The sequence below is a fragment of the Canis lupus genome, chromosome 2 (assembly GCF_003254725.2).
Source record: "Canis lupus dingo isolate Sandy chromosome 2, ASM325472v2, whole genome shotgun sequence".
NCBI lineage: Eukaryota > Metazoa > Chordata > Mammalia > Carnivora > Canidae > Canis > Canis lupus.
This window is the reverse complement of record NC_064244.1, coordinates 72,500,492-72,520,664: the sequence shown is the minus strand read 5'-3', so window position 1 is coordinate 72,520,664 and position 20,173 is coordinate 72,500,492. Positions and strand designations below refer to the sequence as shown.

Below are 20,173 nucleotides of genomic sequence, written 5' to 3'. Positions count from 1 at the left end.
TTCATCACAATGCAGGTGTGCCTAGCTTCAAAGCTACCTCAACCCCTAGAGCACAACGTCTGACAGTGCAGAGAAAGGCTGAGTTAGCTGGAGGGGGGCGGACACAGGGCGAGAAGGAGGGACCTGTCACACCTGCCATTCCTCTGTGTTATCAACTACTGCACCATGGCTTTTTCCTGGTGACTTCTGAACATTCACAAAACATCCTCTCCTTCTTCTTCTTCAGAACTGTACCACAAAGTAAACAGGAAAAGGAATCACCTGCCTGTACCTAAGTAATCAGAAAAGTAAGGGCAAACACTTATTTATAAAAGATGGGTTTCTGGATTAGAATTTAAGTTCTTTGATATCAAATATATTTAATTCAAAAGTACAATTCTCACTAGGTTCATTTTGGACTATTACAACTAAATTTACTACTTAATTCAATGAGGGAAGAAATCTAAATGCTAACATTTGGTTGGTATCCTGCAGATAAACAGACTTTAAAAAAAATGTATTGTTTAAGGCACATGAAAAAGTGTAAAGAATAATGTAATGGATACTTGAGTATCCAGTGCTCAGGTTAAGAAGTTATACTATATGTTGGTAAATTGAATTCAAATAAAATATTATAAGAAAAAAAAAGGTAATACATTGCTAATAGTTAAATCACCCTTGGGTACTCCTTCCCAGCTGTTCTCACCTCCCTTCCCTCCAGAGGTCAGCATTACCCTCAATCTGAGTGGCCTGGGGAAACTGTCAAGCAGTCCTCTGCTGCCAAGAGATCAAAAGGTCAGGGGAGGGCTGGCACTAAGGAAGTGAGCCTAGCCAAGATGAGCAAGGGAAGAAGTACTGACTACTGAGAAGACACTCCCAGCATTCCAGGGCTTTGGATTTAACATTTCAACTACCAGAGGTGATTCCAAAAGTCCATGACATATAGTTACTTGTTTTGATGAAATAGGACCTGGGATCCTTAACACATGTGTTGCTCGGCTCTGCCAGGCTCGAGTGTAGGGCAGAAGAAAGTCACAGACTTGTCAGTGAGCCTTCAGCCCTACGCCTGAACTCTCTGCACTTCCAAATTACAGTACTTATCTGAAGATCACTCAAAATTTTCTTTCTGTGATAAACAACTCCCATCTGTTAGTGCTAGGAATGGAAGTGAAGAGAATATGGTTTATCTTGGGCAGAATATCGATGGTTTAAGGAAGATAATCTGAATTGAGGTATTCAAGGTCTCCAAAAGTCTATCTTGTGAATGTCAAGAGTCTATTATAGGGCAGCCCAGGTGGCTCAGCAGTTTAGTGCCGCCTTCGGTCCAGGTGTGATCCTGGAGTCCCGGGATCGAGTCCCACGTCGGGCTCCCCGCAGGGAACCTGCTTCTCCCTCTGCCTGTGTCTCTGCCTGTGTGTGTGTGTGTGTGTGTGTGTGTGTGTGTGTGTGTCATGAATAAATAAATAAAATCTTAAAAAAAAAAAAGAGTCTATTATAGTTACACTCTTCAAAAGGTTCAATAAAATTCCCAAATGAGGTTATGGATCTCTTGAGTCCATCCAGACCCATACTTTCTCTCTCCAATTTACAATCTCCACAATACCCTTTTCCCAGAAAGCAACAGGTAAATTCTGTCATCAGGTCATAGCAGAGAAGGACAGATATGAAATCCTAAAGGAATTAAGACTTTGCACCTCAGGAAAAATTTAAGTATTGAACTAATGGGTAGAACTTATAGATAATTTAGAAGAAATTAAGAGAGCCACTGCTGAGTAGCAAATGGAGAGGACACTGGGGGTGATGATCCTGGGGCTTACTCACAGGACAGTTATGATTCTGGACTGTTCATGTTGAGCACATATCTTCTTCATCAAGTTGACACTCTCCACTGTTTGGAATTTCTCAGCATTGATAAAGAACACAGGGCCTCTGGCTTTGGGGTAAAAGTCATGTTCCAGGGGAAACATCCAAGCATCCAGAGCCACAGCACACCTGTGACAGAACCAGACAATTGGAACTGCCATACAGAAATCCAGGCAAAAATAGTTAGGCCAGTGGGGGAAGTGCCAGGGCTCTTCCCTTCTGTGGGACAAAGGCTCAGAAAGCCAAGAAGGGATTACCAGAGCCCAGGCCCTTCAGTTAGGATCTTGGATAGAGATCACTTTTATCTGTCACCAAAGATCATTCTAGATTTTAATTAATTAACTAATTAATTATTATTATTTTAAATGTAGGCTCCACGTCCAACATGGGGCTTGAACTCACAACTCTGATATCAAGAGTCGGATGCTCTACTGACAGAGCAAGCCACGTACTCCAGATCCTTTTAGATCTCAAACTCACTGACAGCAAGGATCAGACCTTCTCCTGGGTCTACTCTCAGGCAGCTGACTTAGGTTGCTCAGAAGGCATTTTATTCATTCAACATTCATTGAGTACCTACTATGTGCTTAGCCCTGTGCTGTGGATACAGGGATAAGTGACACGGTTCTTGATGTTAAGGAGCTTCCAGTTTAGAAGGGGAGACAGAACAGAAAAGGGAACAAAACAGAGCTTAGTGCCCTGACTGCATAAGGAGCTATGTGAGACCATAGCATGTGTGGATGGGAGGTCACAGATCAAACACATGGCCAGTGTGTCAAGCAGTAATCTGTCTCCTGGGGCAAAACTAAGGCCCCAAGATTAGCACCTCTCCCCCACCCAGGGTTCCTCCATTCTTCACCTCAATAAAAGACAAGCATCTCCTTACCAAAAGGAAAAACCTGACTCCTCTCTTTCCTTCACCTTATAAGTCACCAAGTCCTGAAAATTCTAAAACCTATCATGACTCAATTCCTCTCTCTCCATCCTAATGCAAATCCATCACCTCTGCCCTTGACTGAGATAGCCTTCCTCTAAGTAGCCTCCTGTTTTTCAGTCTTGCCCTGCTACAAGCCACTCTTCATACAGTAGCCAGAGGGATCTTTTATTTGTTTTATTAATTTCTTTCTTTTTTTTTTTTTTTTTAGTAGGCTCCCTGTCCAGTGTGGAGCCCAATGCAGGGCCTGAACTCATGACCCTGAGGATCAAGACTTGGGCTGAGATCAAGTCAGGCACTTAACCCACTGAGCTACCCAAGTGCCCCTTTGAGGGATCTTTTAAATTGTAAATAAGACTTTTCTCGAGGCACCTGCCTGGTTCAGTCAGAGGAGCATGTGACTCTTGATCTCAGGGTCATGAGTTTGAGTTCCATGCTGGGCATAGCGATTAGATAAATGAATAAATAAAAACTTTAAAAAAAAGGATTTTCTTCTGCTTAAAATCCTTTGGTGGTTTCCCATCATACTGGAATAAAATCGAACTCTCTTACTCTGGCCAAAAGGCCATGTGATCTAGCCCATGTTATCTCTCTGACCATATCTTGAACCACTTCCCCCTCACTCACTGTGCCTCTCCCACACTGAAAAAGCAAGTTTCTTTCTACCTCAGGGCTTTTGCATTAGCTGTTCCCTCGGCCCAGAATTATCTTTCCCTAGACCTTCATATGGTTAGCTTCTTTATAAGCCTTGGCTTATGTCATTTTCTTAAAGAAACCTCCAATTACTCCAGTATATCAGCCTAGTTTATTTTCTTCCCTGCACCTGAGTGCTGGGGATTTGGCTGCTAGTTGTTCACTAGCCTGTCTCCTCCCAAAATAACGTAACTCAATGAAATCAGAGACCTTGTTTTCTTGTTCACCATGGAATCCCTAGCTCCCAAACCAGTGCCTGCCACATAACACTTGTGTGACAAATATTTGCTAGATGAATGAATGGTGTGCAGAGCTCACATAAGCATCGTTGGGACACTCACCGAAATTGGGTCTCCTTGGCCAAAGCCAATAGAGCTGTAGCCCCGCCAAATGAATGTCCCATCACAGCCACGCAGCTCATGTTGATGTTGCCCTGAGGAAAGCAGAGAACTGAACCAAATCAGAAATGCATGACTGCTCTTTCAGGAATTCAGAGGCAAGAGGCAAAGAGTGAGGCAATGATGCAGAAGCACAATACAGCGGGTGAGCTCCTGCCTGCATAGTAAGAACCTCTTGCTCCCCAGGCTGAACAACTTTCTGCAGTCAGGAATTCTGAAAACTATGTTTTTCATCTCTGTTTTTGTAATCATACCACCTGTAATACCTGGACCAGGGGAGACATCAAATATCTATGAATAAATGAATAGGTCTAAATGATGTGATTCCATACAGAGCCATCCATGTCAGAGCACACTGGGAACAAGAACTGTCTCCTATCTCTAGATCCCTGTCTTACAGTTGCTCCAACAGGGTGACAGAGACACCAAGTTAAAGACAGAATGGGAAGCTCATGCTGCCTGTCCACTTTCCACTGAAGCAAGGCCGCTCATGCAAAAACAAACTCTGGTTCTACTTCCTCTGGGTATCTGTTCTGACTTTGATCCAGCAGAGTGAGTCTGCTTGTTCCTCCATGCTTTGTAAGTAGCTATTTCTAGTTGTCCCCAGAAGCCTTCAGGGCACGGTTATATAAGAAGCCACTGCAGCCACCTGCTGAGGGGCTCTAGGGAAATCTCTCTGGCCTTTGTGGCCCAGCGTCTGCCCTGAACCTGTGCTCTCCCCAATTTCTATCCTAAGACTCTGTATCTAAATTCTCCCCATTTGCTTAGTATCTTCAGACCAACAACTTGGTTGATGGCCGCTTCAGCTTTTTTTAATAGGCCAATATATTTATATACCTTGAAAATTGGGAGTATATAGTGAAGTCACCCACGTACCACATTCCCTTTCCACACAGCTGCCCAACACCTACCCCCAAATGGGTTTCTTCAGTGTCTTTGCAGAGCGTACTTATGCACAGACAGGTAAATGTGAATCTACACGTCCACTTTTTACACAAAACTTACCTTTGTGAATAATAATATTAGTTTACATAAAGACCTTCCTTATCCTTCTTTACAGTTGCATCTGGTTTCCCCATGGCGTAGACAGCTGGCTAATCAAATCTGTCTCTCTTCTTTCTGGACATACAGCTAGACTCTTTCTCAGCAGTTGGATGTGCCCTTGGAACTGAGTTCTAGCCAACAGAATGAGTGTGAAAGCAAGATCTCCACTTCCAGGGCCTGGCCCATAAAGAGTGTTTCGTATAAACCTCCACACCTTTCCCCACTCCTGGCTTAATGCACACAGTGGAGTTGGGTTTCACAAGTAGAAGAGGGTAGAACTATAAGCTGGAAGGAGCCTGGATCCCTGAGTCACTCCTTGCAGAGGAGCATCCATTTTCAACTTTATGTGGGAGAGAAGTAAATTTCTACTGTGTTAAACTACTGAGATTTGGAACTTATGAGTTACAGCAATTAGCATTATCAAAACGATTAGGTCCATTGTTTCATAATCTATTAAACCACTTCCCTTACTGAAGAACACTTAGGATACTACCAATCTTTTGCTGTGAAAGACAACAGAGGAATGAATAACCTTATACATATATCATGTTGCACGTGTACAGGTATCTATAGAATAAATTCCCAGAACTGCACATTGCTGGGTCAAAGAATATGCACATTTATACTGTTGATAGCTATTGCCAAACTGCCCTGCATGGGGTAATCTGGACTCTCATGGGCAACACAGCAGAATATCTACTTTCCCATAGCTTTGCCAACAGGAGTGAATAACCAATTTTCCGATCTTAATCTGAGAGGTGAAAATGTTCTTAGAGCTGTTTTTATCCTATATTTCTCCAAAATAAAATAGTCCAACTAAACTCCTGCCTGCCCAATGCCTGCCTCAGGATCCCAGGCATGCAGCCCTGCACTTCAGTGCCTGGGTCCCTGCTTGTCTGCTGGGAGCTGGTGGCACACAGCAAATAGCTGTTAAAGTGCTTTAGATGTCTGCCTTCCCAACTGGCCATCCAGGCAGGTACTTTGCCCTGGACGGCCTCAACTCGACCGGAGCCTTTAAAAGGCATTTTCTAACAAGGCTTTGGGGCATACGGCATAGGCTTTGGGAACAAAAAGTCCCAGTTTGAAGTCTGACTACCACTTACTTAGCTATGTGACCTTGGGTAGATACTTAGCCTCTTTGATCCTTCGTTTCTTTCTATGTAGAAAGCTAATAGTGCTTGCTGTATAAGTTTGTATGAGGTACTCTTATCATGGTACACAGAGTAGTAATTGCTATTTTATATATATTTGTGTATATAAATGTACACACACACACACCATTCTCATTCATGCAATGGAATATGACATGGCTATTAAAAGTCATGCCATAGAAAAATATTAACCATTCAGACTATTATGCTAAGTGAAAAAAAAGAGCCACAAAACAGCTTGTATTAAAGTGATCACATTATTGTTTTTAAAAACATATACGTATGTGTTGAACACTTTAAAGGAACTGGAAGGACGAACATCAAAATGTAAAAAACTTTTTTCTTCACATTTTTGTGTGATTTCTTGGTTCTCTAAATAGAGCCTGAGCTACTTTTGAAATTAGGTGGAAAAGATCAGGGGGTTGGGAATGTCTCTTCATGGGTATCAAATCCCATAGCTGGGACAGTTTCTACCCTCCTGGGAGGAATTTTAGGATTTTCTCCAAGTTAGGAATTAGCCTGCTACAGACACAGGTTGTTTGTTGCCTAACACACCTTCCTTTGGGGAACAAACCATCTTTCCTTTCTCCATGTGGACCTTTTGGGATACCAGTTCCTGGTGCTCAGGCTCCCCTGACCCAGAAGTGTGTGTAGAACATAGGCAGGCCAATCAGAATACCCTGTCCCTCTGATACAGTGATGGGTCCAGAAGGGACATGTAACCCAAGCAGGGCCACAGCTTTCCCAGACTAGTGGAAGCCAACAGAGTCTCTTTTCCTTTTACATTTGGAGAGAGTGGAAATACAGACTTGGGCTGCCAGCAACCATCTTTCTTGCCTAATGGAGAGAATATGGTAAGAAGGGAGCCCACACACACAGAGTGGAACTGAGCCAGAAGAAGGAAGAGGGAGTGCCAGAGCTTTGATGACAATGTCTGAGATCCTGGATCTAGCTACATTGGCCTGAAGCCTTTGGTCTTCCTACTTATTTGAGGCAATAAATTGTCTTTTGGTTTAAGCTAATGAGTTAGGTTTCTATGATTTGTAACCAAAAAAGTCCTGATGAATCCAGGTCATCCCAATTGCTACCATACCTTCAAAGTCGTCAGATCCAACCCATCAGGCAAGATATTGAGAACAATCTGCCCAGCAGTGACCTCTTGCAGGATCCTCAACACCCGAGTACACTCGCTTACCCTCTGATACACCTGCAACAGAGACGATGGTGGTGGGAGCTAGAATGCGACACAACCATCCAACAAGAGTCTAACTCTCCAACAGAGCCAAGGAAGGATGCAGGGATAGTTTGCCCACCTCTATCTCAGCAAGCACTGTGGGCTCCACACATCTTGAGAAAGACTTAGCAACCTCCTAGCAGCTCACCTAACAATACACTGGAGTTGGCACTACTACTCAGACTCTACCCACGTTCCCACGGGGGAGTCAGGAGGACCCAATAAGACAACGTATATGAATGTACCTTGAACCACAAAAGGAATAAGAGTATTTTTTTATAAACCCAGTACTGGTTTCTACTTGCCTACTTGTAGTACACATCTATTGTTTTCATCTGCCTAGTACTTACCTGCCCCCACTTCGCTCATTATCCCTGACTTTTGAGGACTATGCCCTCCTCAAATCTATCAATGTCTTTCTGATGAGAATTTCTCATTTGGGTACTTCCTCACCTCCCTCTAGGATTTTTCACAGTGCAGCTTGAGGCAGGTGTGGCGACTAGGGGACCCCCAAACACCCCTATTCTTTCAGGTGGTGAGGTCAAACATGCAAACTCAGTTTGTCAAGAGCTGTGGTTCTGGGGCACCTGGGTAGCTCAGTCAGTTAAGCGTCTGCCTTTGGCTCAAGTCATGATGTCAGGGTCCTGGGAATCGAGCCTCACGTTGGGCTCCCTGCTCAGGAGGGAGTCTGCTTCTCCCTCTGCTGTTTTCCCCACTCACGTTCTCTTTCTCTCAAATAAATAATCTTAAAAAAAAAAAAAAAAGAGAGAGAGAGAGAGAGAGAGTGAGCTGTGGTCTAACCTCACAAGGTAAGCCAGTTTGCAGATAAGATCAACCAGCAGAGGAGACAGAGATGAGAGAGAGAGATGGTATTGGAGTCTGGCTCCAGTGGTCCTGCTCTTCTTCTAATCTGCCTGTATAAGCCAGTCAATCCTCTCTTTTGCCTAACAAGATTAAATTGAGTTTCTGTCATCTATAATAGTTTAGAGTCTTGATTAACACACCATTTCTCGGGATCCCTGGGTGGCGCAGCGGTTTGGCGCCTGCCTTTGGCCCAGGGCGCGATCCTGGAGACCCGGGATCGAATCCCACGTCGGGCTCCCGGTGCATGGAGCCTGCTTCTCCCTCTGCCTATGTCTCTGCCTCTCTCTCTCTCTCTCTGTGACTATCATAAATAAATAAAATTAAAAAACAAACAAACAAAAAAAAAAAACACCATTTCTCTGGCGTGGCAAGCTCAGACCCTCTATAAGTGAGATTGTGGGACAGAAGGTTAGTTACAAGTCTTCTTAGTGACTGTAGTAAGGAAGAGAGGCTTATCAACTCTCCCTCCCCAACTGGCACAAGCCTACCTGGCAATTCCGGACATGGAATTCCTTCTCCCCTTCTTCAATTTGTCGGTGAGGGATCCATTCCTCCTCCAGCGACTCATTAGTGGCCTGGCTCTCCTCCGGGGCCTGCTTGCAGAAACAGGTGGTCGCAGCCGACCCATCCCTGAAATACACATGCCACCAGAGAAACTCAAAGACATTTTTCAGCTTATTTTTCCCCTTTACCAAATCCTCCATTTCCACCAAGACACTCTGGATCCCCTTTTGCCTAGCAGGCAGAAAGATATGGGGGGCATACAGAGGAGAGGAGAAAAAATGGATTTTGAAGACCAACTTGGGTTTGAACCCCAACTCAGCTGTGTCACTTCCAGCAAGAAACCTTTGAACTTTGGTTTCCTCACCCTTTTAAAAAAAAAAAAAGATTTTATTTATTTATTCTTGAGAGACACACAGAGAGAGAGGCAGAGACATAGGCAGAGAGAGAAGCAGGCTCCATGCAGGGAGCCTGATGTCGGACTCGATCTGGGGACTCCAGGACCACGCCCTGGGCTGAAGGCAGGCACTAAACCACTGAGCCATCCAGAGATCCCACTGATTTCCTCACCTTTAAAATGAGTACAACACCTGCCTTGCATGGTCGTTGTGAAAATTAGAAATAATATGTTGATAAGGAACTAGCCTATGTCCTAGGATATATCCCATATCCATTGCAGGCAGGCAATCCATGATAGTTTGTTAGGGCTGTCACCCTCTCACCTGTGTTCTGGTACAGCAACCACAAAGCCGTGGGAGGCCAGCTCCATGCAGAAGGCTGAATACAGCGTCCTAGAGATGAAGGAAGGAACAGAGAGAAGTGGTCTAAAGAATCGTGCTCCCCTGCAGCTCCCATTCCAATCATGCTCTGCTAGTGACCACCTCAAAAGACTGGAGGAAGTTTCATTTGCAGCAGCCCTCCTCAAGGTGTCTTCTTTGGTCAGTACACCACTTGTCTCACAGGGCTCCAAGAAGCAAGTGTAAATCGATCCCTGGTGTTTTCAACCCCACATGAACTTTTGACTGATCTCCTCCACCCACCCCCAATACGATTTGGCTTCTTTCACAATTGCATTTCTATCGTCTATATATTATGGTACATCCTCCAAATTAGTTGGTCACATTTCTGAAGACAGGCACTCTGGCTATTTCTGTAATATGCAAATATGCACCTGTGATTTAGCATGTGAATTTTGTCTGTGCTCCAACTTCTCAGAAAAAAAGGAATATGGCAGACACTATTAACTGTCCAAACACTTTTTTCTCTCCTCCTTAGTAGCAGAATCTGATTTTCAGACGAAGATAGAGTTATGGCATCGATTATGACATTTCCCAGCCTCTCCTGCACCTCGGTTTATCAGTGAGATTAAGTCCTAGCCCAGCAATAGAAATATAATGCTGCTCCCATAAGTAATTAAAATTCTCTAGTAAATACATTTTTAAAGTTAAAAAAACAGGTGGAATCAACTTTAATAATATATTTTATTTAACTCAATAGAGCCAAAACATTATCATTTTGCCGGGCTGCCCAGCATCTGACTCTTGATCTCAAAATCATGAGTTTGAGACCGACATTGGGTATAGAGAATACTTTAAAAAAAGAATGTCTGAATGAATAAAATATTTTATTAAGTTTTTTTTTCCATATGAAGTTTTTGAAATCAGTGTGTATCCTTTACTTCAGCACATCTCAGACAGCCTGGGTGGCTCAGCAGTTTAGCACCACCTTCAGCCCAGGGCATGATCCTGGAGACCTGGGATTGAGTCCCACATTGGGCTCCCTGCAAGGAGCCTGCTTCTCCCTCTGCCTGTGTCTCTGTCTCTCTCTCTCTCTCTCTGTCTTTCATGAATAAATAAATAAATAATTTAAAAAAATACTTCAGCACATCTCAGTTTAGACCAGCTGTATTTGTAATGTTCAATAGCCACATGCGGCTAGAAGCTACTCTAATGAACAGAGCAGCTCTAGTCATTGGGACTAGAAGCAATTGTGTTGTGTAGACTTTCAGAAAAAATAAAAACAAAAACTTTCAGAAGAGTTCTCCTTTCCTACTGCCTGGGATGTAGATGTTATGGCAGGAGCTAGACCAGATACCCAAGGTCATTAGATAGCCTTAGAAAATGGAAGCCACATGTGGCAGAGCAAGGTGATAAAAGAAGTCTGGTTCTCTGGTAATTCTGTGGAAGTACCATATCATCTCTGTCTACCACCAGCTTTCTTTTAGCTGAGCAAGAAAGAAATCTTATGTTGCTTAGGCCACTATTGTTTGGGGTTTTCCTGTTAATACAACTTGCCTGGATCTTAACTGATTCAGGAAGGTCAGAAAGGACAGACATTAAATTTCTTTTCACCTTCTCTCACTTCCCCAAGGGAGGCAGTGAACTGGACACAAGAACCAGAGAGATCTCTGATCCCTTCCCCGTTCAAACTGTATAACCTTGGGCAAGTCTGCCTTTTAGAGCCCTTCTGGTCATCTGTAAAACAAGCATCCTTCACCACTGACCTCACAGGACTATGTGGAAACCAAAGGAACAATAGTACACTGCAGACAGGTAACATTTAAATGCACTTACTCCTCCCTGGAGTGGGAACTCGTAGGTCTACAAAGATTTCAGATTCTGAATTAACCACATATACAACAAGAGGAAACCATATCCCTTTCCCTCCCTGTCCTTTTTCTTGGAATTTCATTTTGGTTAATGAAGTGTATTTATAACTGGCTTACCCAGGTTAATTGAGGTGTGAAGTCTCCATACAGATTCTTAGACCAAAAAGACCACTCTCCCAAGTCATGTTCTCACCTGCTCTCTGTATAAAATAGCTGTGAGCTTAGGAGAGAATGTTTCTTACTTCTTTTTCCTGCTAGACTACAGTCCTTCTGAAGGCAGGAATTCTATCTTAGTCCCTACTGAATACACAACCCCAGCATAGGCCTCAGCATATGCCACGTATTAAATTTACTGAATAAGAGCAACATTGAAAACCATCTAGTTGTTTTGCTGGCCTTATCTTTGCATTTACTCTCCTGCCATGGAGTAGTTATGTGAGTTCACAGTCAGCCTCCCCTAGTGGATACAATTCCTTGATTTGTTTATCTCCACAGAACTCACCTTCTCATGCCACACAGCTGGCACAGAATAGGTGCCCAAAAGATATCTGCTAAATGAATGAGAACCTAGCAAAACATAGCCCTTAATAAATATTCTTTGGGAAACTACTACTTTCCAGGCATTGTCCTAGGCACTGGAAGAGACAGCAGACAGACAAGGGCTCTGCCTTCATGGAGCTGACAATCTAGTAGGAAAGACAAACCCTAAAGAATAATCACACATGTAATTAATTCATTACAATTATGGTAAGTACTGGAAAGTATAGGTTAGCCTATGAAAGCACATCACTGGAAAACTTGAACTAACATAATACAGAGGCCAGGATGGGTGTCCCTAAGAAAGTCATACCCAAAGTAAGACCTTGTGGGTAATTTGGAATTAGTTAGGCAAAGATGAAGGAGCGGAAAGCAGGGGAGGAAGAGAGGAGCAGAATGGCAAATATTCCAGGCAAATGGAATAGCCACAAAACACAGCACAGATAAAAACTGTGAGGCAGAAAATAACATAGTGCCTTCATGGAAGCAAAAGAAGGTCAGTTTGTTTAGAGAGCTGGAGTGGGGCAAGTAGTAAGAAACAAGGTGGGAAACTTTGAGAGCTGTATTAAGCTCAAAGGGCGATTACAAAGACTAAGCAGGGAAGTGACGTGCATTCATCCATTCAACAAATATTTACTAAGCATCTACTATCTGCCAGGCACTGTTCTAGGTGCTGAAATGACACGACCCTATTTGCTTTTAAAATAGATCTCCCATGGGCAGCCCAGGGAGCTCAGCGGTTTAGTGCTGCCTTCAGCCCAGGGCCTGATCCTGGAGACCTGAGATGGGGTCCTGGGTCGGGCTCCCTAGGTGGAGCCTGCTTCTCCCTCTGCCTGTGTCTCTGCCTCTCTCTCTCTCTCTCTCTCTCTCTCTCTGTGTGTCTCTCATGAATACATAAATAAAATCTTAAAAAAAAAAAAAAAGATTAAAACAGATCTCCCTGGGGGCACCTGGGTTGCTCAGTTGGTTGGGCTCAGGTCATGATTTCAGGGTCCTGGGATTGAGCCCCACATTGGGCTCTATACTCAGCAGGGAGTCTGAGATTCTCCCTCTCCCTCTGCCACCCCCCCCCCCATGCTCACTCATGCTCTCTCTCTCTCTCTTTCAAATAAATGGATAAATCTTTTAAAAAAAGCAAAACAAAAAGCAGATCTCCCTGACTGGACAATGGCTTGGAGGGTGGGGACACAAAAACAGACACCTTTAAGATGTGTAACACTCTAGGACCTAAACTAGACTTATGTGTTGATAATGAATGTATAGTCAGAATATTCACAAATTTAAACAGGAACATATAGACTAAAGTTATTAAATTCTAAGACACAGCAAGGTACAGAAATCAGGATTCACGAGAATTTGGAATGGATATGGCCTTACAAAAATCAGGCAGAGTTTCCCGAAGTCTGGTAAGAGAGATCATCCCATGTTCACCATCCCATGTTCCTGCACGTAGAGAAACCGAGAAAACTGTGTGTGTGTACGCTTACTCGGTACCTGTCTAACCGAATCCTCACAGACCATGCGATGGGAGCAGCATTCCCACCTGACAAACGATGAAATCCAGGCCTGAAGAGTTCTACAACCGTCCCGAACTCACACGGAGCACAGGGGTGGTGGCTGAGACTCACAGGTGAGGCTCTGAGCTGCAGGTGTGCAGAGAGTGAGCCCATCTTACTGCTTGGTCAGTGCCACGGCAGAGCTGTCCCTTCATGGATACCGAAGAAATAACTTTGACTATAAAGCTCAAACTCCTAATACTTCTCGTGTTGTTACACGAGCTAAGTGTTTATTTGTAAGTGTTTATGTTTAAATAGAATATAAACGTAAAATAAGTTATGTTTATTTATTTATAAATGCAGCAACATGAGAAGCAAAGGATGTGAAGCCCGATGAAAGACTCCACCAGGTGAAGGGGGCTTGGGGAAGGTGGACCCAGTGCTACGGAATGAAGCAGATGGCAGAAGAGACAGCTGGCAGATGGAAATGTCTGTGTCTCTGCCCTCTGAGAATAAGTTAAGACTCAGCAGCTGTCACCAGTTAAGGAATATGACAAGGTCTGAGGGATAGAAGCTCTTACCTGAAGGCTCCCATGCCATGGGAGAAGATGATCAAGGGGTATCCAGAGTCCTTTGCCTTAAACGGGCCGTTCCAGCTAACAGGCAGGCGACACGATCCTAGCAGAGACACGGGGTATAGAATCTCTGGCTGCCCAAAGTTGTAATCCCAAGGGCAGCCTGGCCTAGGCATGGGTGGGGACATATGCCCCACCTCAATGGAGAACTACCTTTTGCCCTTGAGCAGTCCAGGGCAATCACCTTTTCTTTCACCCTTTCTTCCCTAGAAAGCACAAATATAATAGAAAATGGGAAGATAAATGCAAAGAAGTACTGAACAACTATGGGGTAAACCCCTGAGATGCGAAGGAAGTTGGGTAGAGTTCCTAATTGGTGGGGCCGTTAGGGAAAGTTGATGATTCAATGTGACTTTACCCAGAGAGGAGAGCTAAAGAGAACTGTAAACGATAAAGTCAGGATTCAAATCCAGGACAATCTAATTCTGTAACCAAAACTCTTATGTATATAATCCCCTCCCAACTCTCCACACCACACTGACTAATGCACGCCCCACAACAAAAGGGCTGGACAATGCCAGCAGGACAGTACTGTGTCTACCTAGGGATCTCCTAGGAACATAACCAAGAAGCTAGGAAATGTGGGGGTGAGACCAGCACTTACCCATAGCCAAGCTGAACAGCAGCCCGCCCCAGCGCTTATTAAACCGCAGGTAATTGGCCAGGCCAGTGCAGTACTCATAGCGGGGAATCCACAGAGGCTGCTCGGTGGTCTCCTCTGACTCTTGGCAGGGGTAGAAGAGTCGAAAGAAGCTCCCCTGTAGGAAAGAAGAGAGCAACTGCTCAGAGCAAGAAGCCTAAGCTCTGCTGAATTTCCCAAAGGGCACACTCAGTGGGTATTTGGGGGGGCCAGCAAAGTAAGCCACCAAAGTGGGGCACTGAAGCTTCAATTCATATACCTGAATTTTGCATTCAGAAAATCCAGAAAGAAGCAATATTATTTTTAGCATACACGTCAGGCTTATGCTATTTCAAATAGCCGACTGCATTTTAAATTACGTTTGGAGAACACCAAAATATTTTCAGTCCTTGGATCAGAAAGATTTAAATCTGTCCCTGAGCCCAGGCCTGAAGGGGCCCAGGGAAGGAGATCAGCCCTCATGCTGGATGGGGTGACATCAGTGGGTCACCCAGGCCAGTCGTCTAGGCTGGCCCTTAGGAAGCAGCAGCACACTCATTTCACATGGGAGTAGGAGAGGGGTTAACAGGAAGTATGTGCTTCTCGAAGAGAGATGGGAGTCCAAGGGCCAGCAGAGAAGCACCTAGGAACTGGTGGAGGGAAGGTCCAGAACCAAAGCAGGAGGAAAAACAGATAAAGGCAGGAAAGGAGAAAGAGGAGCATGTCTTCCTACCCAGGTTGGGAAGTCAGAGGCCACCACCATGGTTCACTGCTCCTCCTCATACCTTCAGACTGAGATGAGACTGAAAACCTTTCCAGATAAGACATCTGCTCCCAAGACAGGACAGGGGATCTGAGACCTGCCTTTGGAGCTTGAGCCCCCCTTTCATCCTAGTGGCAAAAGAACCCATCTCTGGCTACCAAGATGTTTCTAACTGGAAATAGGAAGAAAAAGGTCAGGGAAGACAGACCTGGGGGCTCTATAACCAAATCCAGACCAGCTCTAACTCAGTTTCCCCCACTGAGAATCACACCATTAGATTGGCTACTGACAAGTCATGGTGCAGAAGCAGCAGCGGAGATGTGTGGGGACAGAGCTGGAGACACTTACCTCGAGACCCTGGCCCTCCATCACATCCCCGCAGCCTACATGGTGGGGTCCTGTGACAGGTGGGAAGCTCATGGACTGGTTCACCCCCATTTCATCACCAGTTGAAACAAACAACCTGGACAGTGCTGAACTTGATGGCTGAAGGTGGAACACAGAAGAGCCTCTTGCTGGTTTCCTCTTAGCTTCCTGTTGCTTCTATGTGTTATCTGTTATCATGTCCACTTCTATCTGCTATCATGTCCACTGTTATCCCATCTCCCTGCTGGGGACTCACCCAGTCTTCGTCATCTACTTTGCTACACCGACTTTGCCAAGGCTTAAGGGCTGCTTTTTTGGTGTTGAGAGCAGGGTGAAGAGATGGTTGGGAAAAGGAGAGAGCTTCCAATGTTCCCCCAAACCCACTGCCAAGGGGGCGCATGGGTGGCGCAGTCAGTTGAGCATCCAACTCTTGGTTTCAGCTCAGGTCACGGTCTCAGGGTTGTGAGATGGAGGCCTGCAGCAGGCTCCAAGTTCAGCAGGGAGTCTGCTTGAGATTCTCTCCCTCTCCCTCTGCCCCTCCCCTCACTCACACTTTCATGGTTTCTCTTAAATAAATAAATCTTTAAAAAAAAAAAAAAACTGCCAAGTGTTTATACTCAGCACAACCTCTGCAGACAACATAACCTGGATCATGTCCTCATGGGACCAGGAATAATAATGTCTAAGATTCACTGTGTCAGCACTGAACTAAGCTCTTTCTATACAGTACATTATTCATTCTCTCCACAACTCTCTGTGGAAGGTCCTATGGACACCCTGTTTACAGATGAGGAAAGTAAGGCACAGAATGGTTGAATAACTTTCCCAAGTTATCCTGCTTCTGGGCAGCAATGCCAGGTCTGTCTAATCCAGACCCAAGCTCTTAACCCCTACTGATCCTGCTCATGGGGAGACACAGTTATATGTCTACAAAAACACGGACCTAAACTACTGACTATAAAAGCGGAACTTAGGCTAGGCGTGAGATATGAGGAAGATTTAGAGATGGGGAGAGGAAGGAAAGCATTTCTACACAGGACACATGAAAAAGAAAGGGCAGAGACAGAGAAGACTATGATATGGCAGTAGATCAAACAGGAGCCTTCAACGTGGCAGGTGTGCGTGTTCCTGACTAGCAGACATTTCTTTAACTAGGCTGCTCCCTAAATTGGGGCCAATGCCATTGCTCTCTATCCCTCTTTAATCTCATCCCCAGCAGCATCGTCATCATGACATTATGGAGGGCCAGGAATTACACCAAGTGCTTTAATACATTATTAATTGAAAAAATGAGATGAGGAAACTGATGACTGATGCTTGACCAACTTAGGTAATTGCCCCCAAGAACATAAAGTTAACAGAGCCAGAATTTGATCACAGGCAATATGGCTGTAACAGAGGAGAATATGGGCAAACTTGTCGATATCCATTCTATTTTGCCCTCCTATGCAGTACCCTTGTGACTTGGGTTGGGCTGACCTGTAGACTTCTTAGACTTGAGCCTTAATTGACCTGAGCCAATCACCCTTTGGTATGCCCTGGTCAGTATCTGGATGAAGAGTGGCTGCATAACACAGTTGGTCCATTCAGAGTAAAGCCCAGGGCTTTGATGGTTGAGGATGGAAATGTTCTTTCTTGTTTTGAACTAGAGTGATGACAGATACGAAGCCTTGAAATGTTGCAGTCACTTTGCTACCTTGAGGATGAAGCTACCCAAGGAGGATGGCAGAGAGAATCAGAGAAATAGAGTCATTTTTGTGAAGACATTAAGAATCTCTAGATTGGGGGCACCTGGGTGGCTCAGTCGGTTAAACATCTGCCTTCAGCTCAGGTCATGATCCTGGAGTCTTGGGACTTCCAGCTCAGCAGGGAGTCTGCATTTCCCTCCACCCCTCACCCAACTTGTGCTCTCTCTCCCTCTCTCATATTAAAAAAAAAAAACAAAAACAAAAACAAAAAAACAAAAAAAAACTTAAAAAGGAATCTCTAGATTAGACTATACCTGAAAAACCTGACCCACTCCTGGACTTTCTAGTTACACGAGTCAGTAAATCCCCTTTTTGTTAAAATCAATTGACTTGGGCTGCCTGGGTGGTTCAGCGGTTTAATGCTGCCTTCAGCCCACGGTGTGATCCTGGAGACCCGGGATCGAGTCCTGCCTGTGTCAGGCTCCGTGCATGGGGCCTGCTTCTCCCTCTGCCTGTGTTTGTGCCTCTTTCTCTCTCTGTGTCTCTCATGAATAAATAAATAAAATCTTTAAAAAAAATTTGACTTTAGATTTCCATTGCCTGAACCAAAAGCATCTAAACCAATAATACAGTGAGTCCCAGACCCATATTTTTAGCCATTATGCTATTCTGCTTTAAGACACTCTGGGATGAAAAAAAAAAGACACTCTGGGATGGATCAGAAAGTTCAAGCCCAAGTGTGTTTGGGAAAGAAAAGGCCTTAGAGACCATTTCTATCAATCCTCACCACAATCATTTCCCACCCTCCCCACTACATACATGTACTGATGAACAAACCAAGGCCTTCAGAAGTTAAGTGAGCTGCACAACGTCACAAGCAGAACAATTATTACACAAAGATCTCCTGGATGCCAACTTCCAACTGTCTGGTCCAGTGGCAAACCTCAAATAACCAATAATCCTAACATCATTCTATTTAACTTAAGAACATAACAAATGATTTTCTTTCTATTACTCTGTAGTGGTAGAATGCAATTCTTTTAAAAAAGGAACTAACTGATGCAGTCCATGGACTGGTTAGCCAGAGAGAAGTTGAGTACGTGCTGCTCAGTCTCACACCCTGACCTTTTCCCCTTGTCTCTGAGGGCACACACACAGAGAAGACCTACGGCAAGGGCACGTGATACATGTCACCCACATGACAATGAAGCAGCTCCAAGTTCTAACGGCCAAAAATGAGGGACAGTTAAGGTGATCAGATGTAGGAGTTGTGAGAAGCACACTTCTGTAGCTTGGCAGTGGAGGGCAAGGAAGATGACAAAAGTTGACTTTCAAGTAGAAGAAAGTGCATAAGCTAAGACACAGAGGTAAGAAAGCACACGTGATAAGAAAAAGGTATCACGGGTTTGGAGGGTAGCAGTCTCTCGAGTGCTAGGCCAAGGAGCTGGAATCTACTCTGGAAATGAGTGATATTAAGTCTAAAAGAGTCAAGTTTGAGCTCAGTTCCTTTGCCACCTAGTTTAACTTTGGGCAGATCCTCTGATCTCACTAAGTAAGCCTGATTCCTCATCGGTACAACGGGAAACTATCCATCCTCATAGGGTTGCTGGGAAGATAAAATAAAACAATGCATTTAAAGCATTCATGTAGGGGCGCCTGGGTGGCTCAGCGGTTTGGTGCCTGTCTTTGGCCCGGAGCATGATCCTGGAGTCCCAGGATTGGGTCCCACATCGGGCTCCCTGCGTGGAGCCTGCTTCTCCCTCTGCCTGTGTCTCTGCCTCTCTCTCTGTGTCTCTCATGAATAAATAAATAAAATCTTTAAAAAAATAAATAAATAAAATAAAGCACTCGTGTGGTACCTGCCTCTTAGGGACTATCTAGGAAATATTGTTGATCGAGTGAAAAGTAGAAACAACAGGATTTGGCAAATGAGTAGATTTGAGGAGGCAAGGGAGATAGAAGAGCCAAAGATGAGTCAGGGTTCAGGACTGGGTGACCAGAATGACAGTAATTTATAGGAAGAGATTCACCCCATATAGAGAACAGTGCTTGGGACAGAAATCAGGATGAGTGAATGGAGTTAAAAACTGCTAAAGAGGGGATCCCTGGGTGGCGCAGCGGTTTAGCGCCTGCCTTTGGCCCAGGGCGCGATCCTGGAGTCCCGGGATCGAATCCCACATCGGGCTCCCGGTGCATGGAGCCTGCTTCTCCCTCTGCCTGTTTCTCTGCCTCTATCTCTCTCTCTCTGTGACTATCATAAAATAAAAAAAAAAATTTAAAAAAATTAAAAAAAAAAACTGCTAAAGAGAAGGGGAGTAGAACTCTCTAGCAGTCCTAGAAAGTTTCTGGGGGAATCATTAAGTTTGGAAACAAATACAAACTAAAGTTAATTGGCCAGAGTGAGGCATACACAAAAATGAGTCTACATTCCTTGGGCTTACATTAACTGATGTTCGAGGACAATGGGGAGATGGAAAAATCCAATTTTGCCTAAGAAATACCCAGCCAGAGTATCCAGAGTCCTTCCTCATAAATGCCATATAATTTTCCAAGGAAATCAGCCCAGGGGTCTCTACCTTCTTTTGCTTGCCTCATCCAAACAATTTATGGTGGTGCCTGTCTAGAAGCTTCTCCACCCATGTAAGCCTACCCCATTCATAAAGGCCCAGTGAAATCTCTGGTTCTCTGTGTTTTAACAAGTCCTTCCTGCCCCCCTCTCAACTCTAAGCATTGTCCACATCCCTCACCTGCTAGCCAATCATGGGCTGCCTTAAGATAGCTCTAGGATCAGTACCAATTC

General features: G+C 44.5%; 1 protein-coding gene across 11 annotated transcripts in view; it reads right to left on the bottom strand.

The window, feature by feature from the left end:
• Positions 1-20,173, bottom strand: part of PAFAH2 (platelet activating factor acetylhydrolase 2) — a 30,814-nt gene that overhangs the window by 7,602 nt on the left and 3,039 nt on the right. For 7 of the 11 annotated variants that reach the window (XM_035714047.2, XM_035714046.2, XM_025446938.3 and 4 more), the window contains 8 exons: positions 15,668-15,805; positions 14,542-14,695; positions 13,884-13,980; positions 9,384-9,452; positions 8,649-8,790; positions 7,156-7,269; positions 3,811-3,902; positions 1,801-1,971 (listed from right to left, as the gene is read on the bottom strand). In XM_035714047.2, coding sequence (XP_035569940.1) covers positions 1,801-1,971; positions 3,811-3,902; positions 7,156-7,269; positions 8,649-8,790; positions 9,384-9,452; positions 13,884-13,980; positions 14,542-14,695; positions 15,668-15,757 — 929 coding nt within the window. In that variant the 5' untranslated portion in view covers positions 15,758-15,805. Of the gene's footprint in view, positions 1-1,800; positions 1,972-3,810; positions 3,903-7,155; positions 7,270-8,648; positions 8,791-9,383; positions 9,453-13,883; positions 13,981-14,541; positions 14,696-15,667; positions 15,806-15,941; positions 17,156-20,173 lie in introns of those variants that run through there. The other 4 variants (XM_035714049.2, XM_025446931.3, XM_049098718.1 and 1 more) reach the window with 4 other exon arrangements.